Source organism: Pollicipes pollicipes, unplaced genomic scaffold (genome assembly GCF_011947565.3).
Source record: "Pollicipes pollicipes isolate AB1234 unplaced genomic scaffold, Ppol_2.1 Scaffold_5909;HRSCAF=7009_pilon_pilon_pilon, whole genome shotgun sequence".
Classification (NCBI taxonomy): domain Eukaryota; kingdom Metazoa; phylum Arthropoda; class Thecostraca; order Pollicipedomorpha; family Pollicipedidae; genus Pollicipes; species Pollicipes pollicipes.
This window is the reverse complement of record NW_023596778.1, coordinates 1-10,951: the sequence shown is the minus strand read 5'-3', so window position 1 is coordinate 10,951 and position 10,951 is coordinate 1. Positions and strand designations below refer to the sequence as shown.

The window sequence follows — 10,951 nt, the reverse complement described above, 5'->3', positions numbered from 1 at the left end:
CCGCTGCAGCCCACCTGCCAGCACCGAGCGATGTGCTTCCAGAGACCTGGCCGTGCTGCAGGGCAGTCCTGACCTGCCTCTGGATCGGACCTGCTGCACCACCTGACCCTGCCTGACCCGATGACTGGCACGCCGGATTGCCGGGTGTTGCCGGATCACATCGTGGCCACATTCCGTGTAAGCCATTTTCTGTGCCTGGTATAAACGGTCTGGGCTGCATAGTTCACTGCCAGCATCAGTCACACGGACAGCAGTGCAACCACACAGACCGACCGAGATGTGGTCCCGACGCCTGGCTGCGCGCTTGTAGTGTCTCATACATCTCGAACGCAGTCATTTACGGCTGTGTCTGAGCAGTCAGTGGATCAGATCGGACGTATCTTCCCCGGCCGTCATTGGTGTTCGGTGGGCTCCACTCTGCGCACTCGCCACCGTTCCAGTCAAACACCAGTTTCGAGTCACCAGTCTCATTCACCGTCCGCTCCGGTCAGATACAATACTTTGGCCTAGTTGCCTAGCGATGCAGCGCGCCGCGTCGCCAGGAACAAGTGACACGCACGACGGGGGCGCGTCGAGACGCCGCCACAGGCCGGCGCGGAAGACGCTGCGTCAGACTCGCCGCCAACGCGCCGGCGGGCGGCATGGAGCCCAGCCCCGGCCGCGCGCCGGCGGGCGGCGCCCGGCGCCCGAGACAAAGGCCCCTCAGGACGGAACGTTCGCGTAGCGACGCCGGCCCCGGCCAGCGGTATATTGGACGCCACGATACGGGCGGTCGGTTGGTCGGCGGCACGCGCCGCCGCCGTGTAAACTCGCGTACAAAATAGTCCACCGCCTCAGTGTATAGTACCAAGTGTAAAACACCTGCACAGCCCTGCGCTGCGCGCTGTGACGCAGAGGAATGTTCTGGAATGTCACGGTGCGGACGAATCGCACCCGTTCACTCGATCGCGACGGCTAAAATCGGTTTCTGGCAGGATCGGCCACGCAGCGCGACAGTTACGCGGGGGTCGCGTACAACTGGAGTCGGCGTGTCGGTCACTAGATGTCGCTGGCCTCAGACGCGGCTTCCAGGCGGGCTGAGCGGCGGCGGCCGGTGCGGGCCGCGCAGCACGCCCTCCGATCCGCGCCGGCCGTACGGAGGCCCCAGCGCCGGCCGTCGGGATACCCAGCGGCTGCGGCCGGCGGCTGACGCCCGGCCCGGCAGATATGGCGTGCTTCAGAACTGGCGGCCACCAACACAGTGTCAGGTGGTGCAGAACGGCGCTCCAACGTGCCACACGGAAACCGGTGCGAAAAGGAGACGTCCCAATTTTACACTGTACGGTGGCAACATCGAACGCAACATGACGTTGGAGGGGGAAGGGCGGGGCATCCACTAGCCATTAGGAGCCCCCCCCCCCCCACTACCGGAAACCTCATTAAAAGTATATACGGATGTCAGAGACGATCGGTCCTAACGGCACATTCGTGAAAATCCTCAAATCATCAACATGGCACGTGACATCACGTACAGACTATAAGGCGCCGACATCGTGCACCTACTATAAGGAATAAACTGATAGATCTAACTAAATACAGGCTGGCATGAAATCAGGAAGACAATTCGTCCAATGATCATGTAAAGATCATGCCAACGCTTTAAGTCGTAAACCCAACACTGGACGCCGCATGCCTTCGTCCAATTCCCTACCCTACAAGCCGGGTCTCACCGTGGCCGGGCTGCGGGTGTGCTGCCACGGACCGAATCCGCTCGTGGTGACGTGGCAGCGAGCGATTGGAGTACTGCTCCCCGCCGCCCATGCCGCCACCCAATCGCATCATCGCCTGCACCGACTCGTACTCGTAGAAGCTGCCGATTGGTCGATCACCAGGCCGAGGCTCCACCCTTCCGCCGCGTTGCGAGTGATATACCTGGTGCTGCCGGCTGGCGGCGGAGATAGGCGTTACAACGGAACCGTCGGCGCGACGGCCTAGCACAGCCACAAAACGGTGCCGCTCGCAGCCATGCAACGCGCGCTGCATCAATAGGGAATGAACGACGCAAAGACGGGCTACGAATCAGCACTTCCAACAGCCGCATCACGACGCACTATAAAACTGTGAAGACCACAAAGCTATTCTCAGCACTCCAAACAGCTGCATCACGACTATAAAGCTGCGAAGACCACGAAGCTATTCTCAGCACTCCGAACAGCTGCATCACGACTATAAAGCTGCGAAGACCACAAAGCTATTCTAAGCACTCCGAACAGCTGCATCACGACTATAAAGCTGCGAAGACAACAAAGCTATTCTCAGCACTCCGAACAGCAGCATCAAGACTATAAAGTTGCGAAGAACACAAATCTATTCAGCTGCATCGGTCAGGTCAGGGAAATCCGCCAGCGCAACTCAGACAAAACGGCGGCCAGTTATCTTGCGCTATGACTACAGTCATGGATACAAAGCTGGCTGCACCGGCGTGGCTGCTGTAAGCAACTCAGACAGATGCGCCACTGCTGCGGTTATTTCAGCTCTCGCTTCAGTCGATGCGTCTGCACTGTTAGTACAGTACGTACTATACTGTTAAATAAGCACACATCCCCGACTTTAGGTTTTCAATCCTGTTCCAGCGCCCGCGGATAGCTTTAAGGCCCCCCATGCTCCTGCAGAGTCCAGGTGAGCCGGGACAGGGAAGCGAAGGCAAGCTGCGAGCCAGCTCAGGCGTCACCAGTTACGCATTCAAAGCAGTTCGAAAAGCGGTCAGCGCAAGGGAATGGCGAACAGCAACGTGCCATGACATGCAAACCAGCCAACTCTCATTCAACCGATCTCAACAGCTAGTAACAACCCAGCCACGTCTTTGGGGGGAGCCGCATTCGAACGCAACCCAATCGAGCTCAGTTGCCACTGGAAAGGGTCCCCCGCCGGCCATGCACGTTAGTCCGCCTCCAAGCGCGTGCTTCTGGCCCCGCTGGAAGCGACAGCCCACACCTGGCGTCCGCCCGGAACTGGGCCTCCAGCTGCTCGAGCAGTACCTGCCCAACTCCAGCGCTTGGGCCTGCGAACACGCGTCCCGCACCGTTCAACAGCCGGCGCTGGCCGCAGAGTGCTCGGCAGGGGACCAGGACTGACCACCACCGGCCAGGACGGCTCTTCAACACTGACAGCCATGCGGACATAACACCGGTCCCACCACCAGGAGCGCTCCACCAGCCTTCCGCATCCCATGTGACATCGCTACACGTGCATTACGCGTCACGACACTAAATTTTGCCATACGCGGCAGCGCCCACTCTTTGCCACTCCTGTCTAACTCTTCTCATCCCCCCGTTAGAAACACCCACCAGGTGTTCCCGTTCACCAGCCTCGTCCCAACTCCTTACAACGCCTCGCCCCAAACTCCTGACAATGCCTCGCCTGACAAGGACAGCGCCTCGTCCCAAGTCCTGCCAGCGCCTCGCCTAAACTCCTGACAGCCCCGTCCCTACTCCTGACAGCGCCTCGCCTAAACTCCTGACAGCGCTTCCACTCGCCGGAGCGCGCCGCCACGTCAGCCATGAGCTGACCTCACGGCGGCTCTGACTCTGCCCAGCGGCCGCAATGACCCCACAGAGCCACCGGGTCAGGCTTGGCAGGGAGGGTCTCTCACGCCAGCTGCCGCATTGCCCGCTTATTTACCCTTCTCCTTCATACCGAAGCGCTGAAATGACGACTGCTGCCCGAAAAAGACTAATCCAAACCAAACAAAAATCCCCGGCACGGACAGTATGACCTGGGGTGGCGCCCTCGACGAGACCTCCCCGACTGCTTGCAGTGACCTGCCAACTCCCGGCACCCGCTGCCCACCAGACTTCCCAGAGTTTCCGTCTCCCATTGAGCATCACGACACCGGTCCATGCCCTCCCCGGCAGCGAGCGAGCCACGCTGGGCGCGACACTTCACCGCGGACCGTACTGCGCCTCCTCGTAGCCGGGGTGGTGCACGTAGCGTGGGCCGGTCTCGGCCAGGCCGGTCCGACTGCCGGGCCGGCGCATCGAGTCGTAAGGGTCCGGGGTGCCGCGCCAGACGGGCAGGCGGTCCTGGCTCCTCCGCCGCGGTCGGCACAGGTCACCGGGGTCAGCCGGGGTTCAGGGTAGCCGTGCCAGACGGCCGGCGGTCCCGGCTCCTCCGCCCGCTGTCAGCACAGGTCACCGGGGTCAGCAGGGGTCAGGGGTGCCGCGCCAGGCGGCCGGCGTCCCGGTTCCCGCCCGCTGCCGGCACAGGCCACCGGGGTCCGGACACATTTGTGGGCGTCGGAACAAGCCGCAATGCCCGGTCCCGGAGGAGGACAGGCATCGGTCGGCGACGGCTGGAAGGCAGAGAACATCACGACGCAGACCGTGTAGGACTCCACAGTAAGGTCAACGAACAACAGCCGCTGACGTCTTGTGGAAAGGGGAAACTCCTCTGAGAGCGTCTTATGGCCAAGAAAAGGCTAGCATCGACTTAAGACCAGTGGGGGTTGGGTGGGGTGGCGTGGCACCAGGCATGGGAGTAACAGGACATCACAGCAGGCCGTAAGGCGCCAGCGTCCAGCGCGCACATCGGACAAGAATGCGGAGGGTGGGGCGCGTTAAGCGCCAAAGAGTCAACACGCCGGGTCACGACGGCAAAAACAACCGGCACTGTCATCACTGCTACATCTGGAAACGACAGATGAAGCGAAAGTGGAGACACAGTGATATTAGCATGCAGCAAATGTCACGGTGCAGAGCGAGCTGTCCACCGGACGTAGACAACAGCGGAGGACTGAGACACACAGAATAGCCACCGAGCCGCCGTCAGTCCAGGCGCGACCCGGACCGACGCCCGCGCCGCAGCAGGCCACGGCGCGCGGAACGCCACCTCTCGGCGCCATGCTAGCGTGCGGAGCATTCGGTCGCGGCCGTCACGCACCACGCGCGTTAGTCGGAGCCTCTCCGGTGACGCAGGTCCGCCGCTCGGGTTAGTTCGCAGGCGGCATGCTGGCGCACGCATGCGGCGCGTTCGCGCATGCTCCGCAGCCCGCCGCGTGGCCGCGTGGCGTCCGTGCTTCGCCGTGCAGACCGCGTGCCGTGCTGGGCCTGTCGAAGGCCGCCGCCTGCCGGCGCGCATGCGCAGACGCGCGCCGGCGCCACCTACCCAGAAGGCGGCGCGCTCGGCCGAGAGCGGCGCCGGCCGCCGGTTGCGGAAATACTCGCTGCTGCGCGCGCCGCGCGCCAGCGGCCCGGCGCGCCAGAAGGCCGCCTCGCAAACGTTATTGTTGAGCCTGTCGGTGAGGTGGACCGGCGGCGGCGGCGGCACGTGCGGCTTCAGCTCCGCCTGAAACGCAGCGCCGTCCGCAGGCCGTCAGCGGCGCCGCGTCCGCCGCCGGGACGGAGACGAGGCGGACCCGGGCGGCCAGCGGGCGCCGGCTCGCGGCTGTACCGCCGGCTCAGGACCAACTCCAGCAGAACCTGCCCGCTTCGCTGCGCCCTGTGTGCGAACCCGCGACACGTGCCGCGCCGCCGCGGGGCGCCAGGCCGCGCTCCTGGCACCAGAGCGGCCACACGACTCTGCAAGGCGTCATGGACCCACCGCCGCCCACGTCCCACTACAGACCGTCCACGGACCCATCTCCTCCGTTCAGTTACCCCTTCGCGGCCGCACTGCCAGCGTACCTCCTGAGCTGCTGCTCGGCCCGCTCCTCGGCCGTCTCGGTGCGGTACACGCCCTGGCGGCCGGCGTGGCGACGCTGGTGCTGCTCGCGCAGCTGCTGCCACCCCGCTCCGGACGATCTGGCCGTCCTCTCGGGCGGCGGCGGCGGCGGGGGCGGCTGAGGCGCCTGTGCCACACCCAGGGTAGCCGTCAGTGGCGGTCACAGGAGCGGCACAGACGTCCACGAGTCACAGGAGCGGCGCAGACGTCAGCAGTAAGATCAAGAACGCGTGAGGACGTGCGAGGACCATGCAGGCGAGCGGGGACTGTCGTCACGAGAAGACGGCGTTCACATTGCTGACCGCATGCGATCCGTCCTCTGAAAAAACCTGCTGGACTGGGTTATCACGTATTCGTCGTGATCTGCCATACCGCACATCTAACGTGGTTGTATGGCCGATACCCGAACCTTGGTGTTCCTGCATCACGCGAGCCATAATATACTACTGATGGCGCTAAGCCCGCGCACGGGCACCTGCGGCTGCTGCAGATGTCGCAGCATCCCTCACCGGTCTGTGCGAATGCTGCTGCTGCTGCTGCTGCTGGGCCTGCTGCTGCTGCTGCTGCTGCTGCTGCTGTACCAGCCGCTGGTACTGCTGTTGGATGCGGCGCTGCTCGTCTTCGGCTCGGCGCCGCGCTGCGATCCTGTTGAGCTCGTCCTGCTGCTGGCGCAGCTCGTCAGCCCGTCATCCGCGGCGGCGACAGACGTCTCGCCTGCTCTTGCGGTGCCGACCGAACCTAACGCCGGCGGCGAAGGCGGAAGGTCAGAGCCACGCCGGCAGTGGCGGCAGCCGTGACGTCAGAGCCGCAACGGCCAGCACGACGGCGTACGAACATAATCATGGCATGAGATACGAAACGAAGTGCCGTATTTTTGACCTGTCAGTGACTTAACGTGCTCCCATCTTCGATTTGGATCGAGCAAGCAAGCTCAAGCATCAACTTCACGGGAAAGTTCCAACGCCCACACTTTTTCACCCTCGCCACATCAGCGAGTGAAACCGCAGGGCACGCGGGCATGCGACCCCCGTCCGGCCACTGCGAGGCGGCTCCTCTGCGTACCTGAACATGCTGCCGAGTCCCCTGAGCAGACCCGAGCGTCGCTTGGCCTTCTTGCCCTCGACGGCGCCGGAGCTGAGCGAGCTCTGGCGGGCGGTGCGGTCCCGGCTGAAGAGGGCGCCGCCGGCGTCCGGCCCGGCCGCCTCCTCGTCCACTGCCGGCCCGACGGGTCACGGTCAGGGTCAGGGTCAGGGTCAGGGTCAGGGCCAGGGTCACGGCCAGGGGCAGGCGGCAGAAGGCGCGGCGCGATGCGATGGGCCACAGCCGGGTACGGGCACAGCAGCTTGGAACTGAGGTTATGGGACTTCGAGGCACTCGGGACAAAATATGGTACGGTCATCAATCAAGAAGCATGTGATGTGATGCCCGTGATGTGTGCCGCAAGAGCAGCTCTTTAAACCTTTCAGTCTGATCAACAGTCATGTTCGCGTAACACACAAAGCTAACCGGACCGCGGGCAACAGACATACTGAAGAAGACGCCATTAACGCGATATCTTGCTAACCATGTCGATTCTGACTTAAATGCATGTGCTGATAATGATGGAGCCTTGATGTTCAACGCATCTTACACCATGTTTTACCCATCATCAGGCTCATGGTGAGGCTTCTGTATTGATAAACTGCTCAGAACGAACTGCTAATTACAACGCTAATTTTTCGCTCCTCCAACATTAAACGCATGCAAAATATCACTGCGCAGTTTCACGTATTTTAAAAGAAAAGGCTACGGAAAGTTGGTGGAACATGGAATGACAATCTATGGCAATGCCACTTAATTCCCGTCAGATAAACTGACGGCAGAAAGGTAAGGGGAAAATCATACGCGAACAAGGAAAGGCCAACTCCATAGGCAAGGCAGACAGATCGGTGTTTGGAAGCCAAATAAGCACAAGTCGGCGAGCCACCAGAGCGTCAGACCATCTGTGTCGTCTCCCAAACCAACAATTAAGTCACCTTTTTAATCGATTCCATCCGACATCAGCCAACTTTAAGACGATTCTGTCTTTTGATCAGCCCGTTATTGTCAGTCCCTTTTGATAGCCGCCCGTATTTTGTTTCCTTAGAGCACCGACATTAGTCCCTGGTTATCCTTCCCGGCCGCTGGTACTACTTGACCTCCGCCCCCCGCTCACCCGCTCACCCTTGACCTCCGCTCTGCTCATCCACTCACCCTTGACCTCCGCCCCGTTCACCCGCTCACCCTTGACCTCAGCCCCGCTCATCCGTGACCTCGGCTCCGCTCACCCTTGACCTCCACCCCGCTCACCGGTTTCCATGACGTCACCGTTGTCGTCGCCCAGCGGCGCTTCGTAGCTGCGGTCGACGGCGGCGCGGAAGCTCTCGTTGCAGCCGCGGCCGCGCACCACCTTCACGGGGCCGCGGTGCGGGTACGACCGCTCGCCCTCCTCGGCCAGCGCCAGCTGGGCACAGGCGTGACCACAGTCACCGCACAGCACCGGCAGCCCGACATCATCAGCAGTCAGCTGAGCCAACCAGGGCACAGCCGCCACCAGTCACCGCACAGCACCGACAACTCAACGGCATCAGCAGCCAGTTGGCAGTGGTCAGCTGAACCAATGCGCGACGCGCGCCGTGATAACATCGAAACAATCATACACGGGCCAGCATAAAAACAACTCAGCACTGCCGGCAAAATGTCAACCAAAGTACAGTATTAGGAAGCAGCCCATGTCATACGAGAACGCGACCACTCCACGAAGCGATACGGAAGCCACAGCAGGTCGCGCCGCCCGATGCTGTCGACTGACCACCGCTTACCTCATGCACCATGGTCTGGAGCGACTCGAGGCTGGACGATTTCTTCATGCCCAGACTGGGACCGACGTCGTCTGCGGACGGACGGCCGAAGGTCAGACGACAGTAGCGGCACGCGCTGCAGCGGCACGGCTCGACCGCCGCCGGCGGCGGCGATCTCTACGCCACCGCATCGTCTGACCGAGAGACGGAGCGCCGCCGCGTCCGCCCGCGTCGCCTCCCGCCCGGAGCGGTGCGCACACTGACGGCGGCGACGGCCCTGAGCTGCCCGCCGGCTGCCGACTGGCGCGCGCCGCCGGCGCCGCTCCGAGCGTGACCGGCCACAATGGAGCGGCGGCGGCGGCGGCACGCAACCGGGGGGGCGCGGCCCGCCGGCAGATCGGGAAAACAGTCCGGCGGCGGCCGACAGCGGGCCTCAGTCAGAGATAGCGCCCACAACGGTACCATGCCGGCCTCGGGCGGCGGGCTGGACAGGAAACTGAGCCGTGCGCTATCCCGCCGTGCAAGGTAATGGACAGGTAGGAACGGAACGCCTTCAGAGCAGATATCAGCCTTGCCGCTGACCATGCACGGCAGGCGCTGAGCCTTGTCCTTGGTGGACAGCTGCTGGAGGACCATATGATAAACACCCATTCCATGAGGACAGCGCTGCTGGAATAAAACAGGCACCCACACCAAAGCCGGCCGATCCGAGTGGATTCCGTGAGCCGAGGGGGCCGCCGGGCACAGACGAGCACGACACGCAGGCCTCCACCCGACCCGACACCTGGTGCCGCCCGGGAGCGGTGCGTGGCGCGGAGAGTCGGGTACTGCTCATGCGCGTACGTACTGGGCGGCTGGGGCGGCTCGGGCTGCGTTAGTGACTGGTGTGAGGCGCTGCGTCCGCCGTCGGTGGTCGCGCGTCCTGGCGACACGCCCGGACAGGCGCGGCTCAGCGCCCCCGCCGACACGCGCGCACACACGCACACTCGCAGCGGATGTGTTAACAGGCAGACAGAGGCTGAACGTACTACTACCCTCACCCGTACACATCAATGCCTCGACACACAGACACACAACCCGCGTGGGTTAAATTGTTATCTCGTTCAAGTAAGAAAATGTTAGTTGAATCGCAACAAGTCGGTTAGTCACAGCACACAGTATACACAAGGACGACGTAGGGAGCATGAAGCAGAAGGTTACGGCACATCTGACGACCTGCCAGAAGAACGTACCACGACGGCTTACTGCCCGGTCTATGCTCTCAGACCCGTACTGACAGCCAGCCCCTGACCTTCCGACCGGCTGCAGGTCAGACTCTAGCCCGGTCTGACCTCGCACCCCTGGACCAGAGCCTGACCCGACCTAAACCCTGGACCGAAGCCTGCCTGACCTCGTATCCCTGGACCGAAGCCTGTCTGACCTCCCACCCTGCACAGAAGCGTCTAACCTCCCACCCTGGATCAGAGTCTGACCTGACCTCGCATCCATAGACCGGAGCCTGTCTGACCTCCCACCTCGAACAGAAGCCTGTCTGACCTCCCTCCCTGGACCGGAGTCTGTCTGACATCCCACCCTGAACCGGAGCGGACCTGACCTGCCCCCCTGGATCGGAGTCTGATCTGACCTGCCACCCTGGACCGGAACCTGACCTGACCTGCCACCCTGGACCGGAGCCGGACCTGACCTGCCACCCTGGACCGGAGCTGACCTGACCTGCCACCCTGGACCGGAGCAAGACCTGACCTGACCTCCCACCCTGAACCTAAGTCTGACTTAGCCTGCCACCCTGGACCGGGTCCTGACCTGACCTGCCACCCTGGACAGGAGTCTGACCTGACCTGCCACCCTGGACCGGAGTCTGACCTGGCCTGCCACCCTGGACCAGGGCCTGACCTGACCTGCCACCCTGGACAGGAGTCTGACATGACCTGCCACCCTGGACCGGAGTCTGACCTGGCCTGCCACCCTGGACCGGGTCCTGACCTGACCTGCCACCCTGGACCGGAGTCTAACCTGACCTGCCACCCTGGACCGGGGCCTGACCTGACCTGCCACCCTGGACCGGGGCCCGACCTGATCTGCCACCCTGGACCGTTGCCTGACCTAACCTCTCACCGTGGACCGGGACCTAACTGACCTCCCACCCTGGACCGGGGCCTGCCTGACCTCCCACCCTGGACCGGGGACTGCCTGACCTCTCACCCTGGACCGGGGACTGCCTGACCTCCCCCCCCCCTGGACTGGAGCCTGACCTGGCGGCCGGCCGTCGTGCGCCTCCTCCCGCCGCAGCTCGGCCTCCAGCAGGCGGCGCTGCTGCTCGCGCTCCTCGCGCGCCCGCTTGGTGCGCTGGTACGTGTCCGTGCTCTTGGCGTCTTTGGACGCGTGCCGCTTCTCGCTGATGGACTGGCGACCCAGTTGATCGCGGGTAAAACCTA

General features: G+C 63.1%; 1 protein-coding gene and 1 long non-coding RNA gene across 2 annotated transcripts; both read right to left on the bottom strand.

Moving 5' to 3' along the window:
• Nucleotides 1-1,154: 1,154 nt before the first annotated feature.
• On the bottom strand, nt 1,155-3,985 carry LOC119104137 (uncharacterized). The gene is made up of 3 exons (XR_005094870.1): nt 3,925-3,985; nt 1,710-1,924; nt 1,155-1,222 (listed from the first exon to the last, which is right to left on the bottom strand). It is a non-coding gene; the product is annotated as an uncharacterized LOC119104137 (long non-coding RNA).
• A 1,327-nt stretch (nt 3,986-5,312) lies between these two features.
• On the bottom strand, nt 5,313-10,942 carry LOC119104141 (partitioning defective 3 homolog). The gene is made up of 7 exons (XM_037227826.1): nt 10,769-10,942; nt 8,538-8,608; nt 8,026-8,179; nt 6,760-6,910; nt 6,405-6,435; nt 5,661-5,713; nt 5,313-5,322 (listed from the first exon to the last, which is right to left on the bottom strand). Exons 2-7 carry the CDS (start codon nt 8,583-8,585, stop codon nt 5,313-5,315), a joined length of 447 nt encoding a protein of 148 aa, XP_037083721.1. The 5' UTR covers nt 8,586-8,608; nt 10,769-10,942.
• Between the last annotated feature and the right edge of the window lie 9 nt (nt 10,943-10,951).

Bases quoted from the DNA above. Each gene is read 5' to 3' on its own strand.
- LOC119104141 (XM_037227826.1), bottom strand. From the start codon at position 8,585: ATGAAGAAATCGTCCAGCCTCGAGTCGCTCCAGACCATGGTGCATGAG. The intron at 6,436-6,759 runs GTACGCAGAGGA...CGCCGGCGTTAG, and splicing joins GGACTCGGCAGCATGTTCAG to GTTCGGTCGGCACCGCAAGA. The intron at 5,714-6,404 runs GTCTGTCGCCGC...GCCGGCCGCCAG, and splicing joins ACCGCAAGAGCAGGCGAGAC to GGCGTGTACCGCACCGAGAC.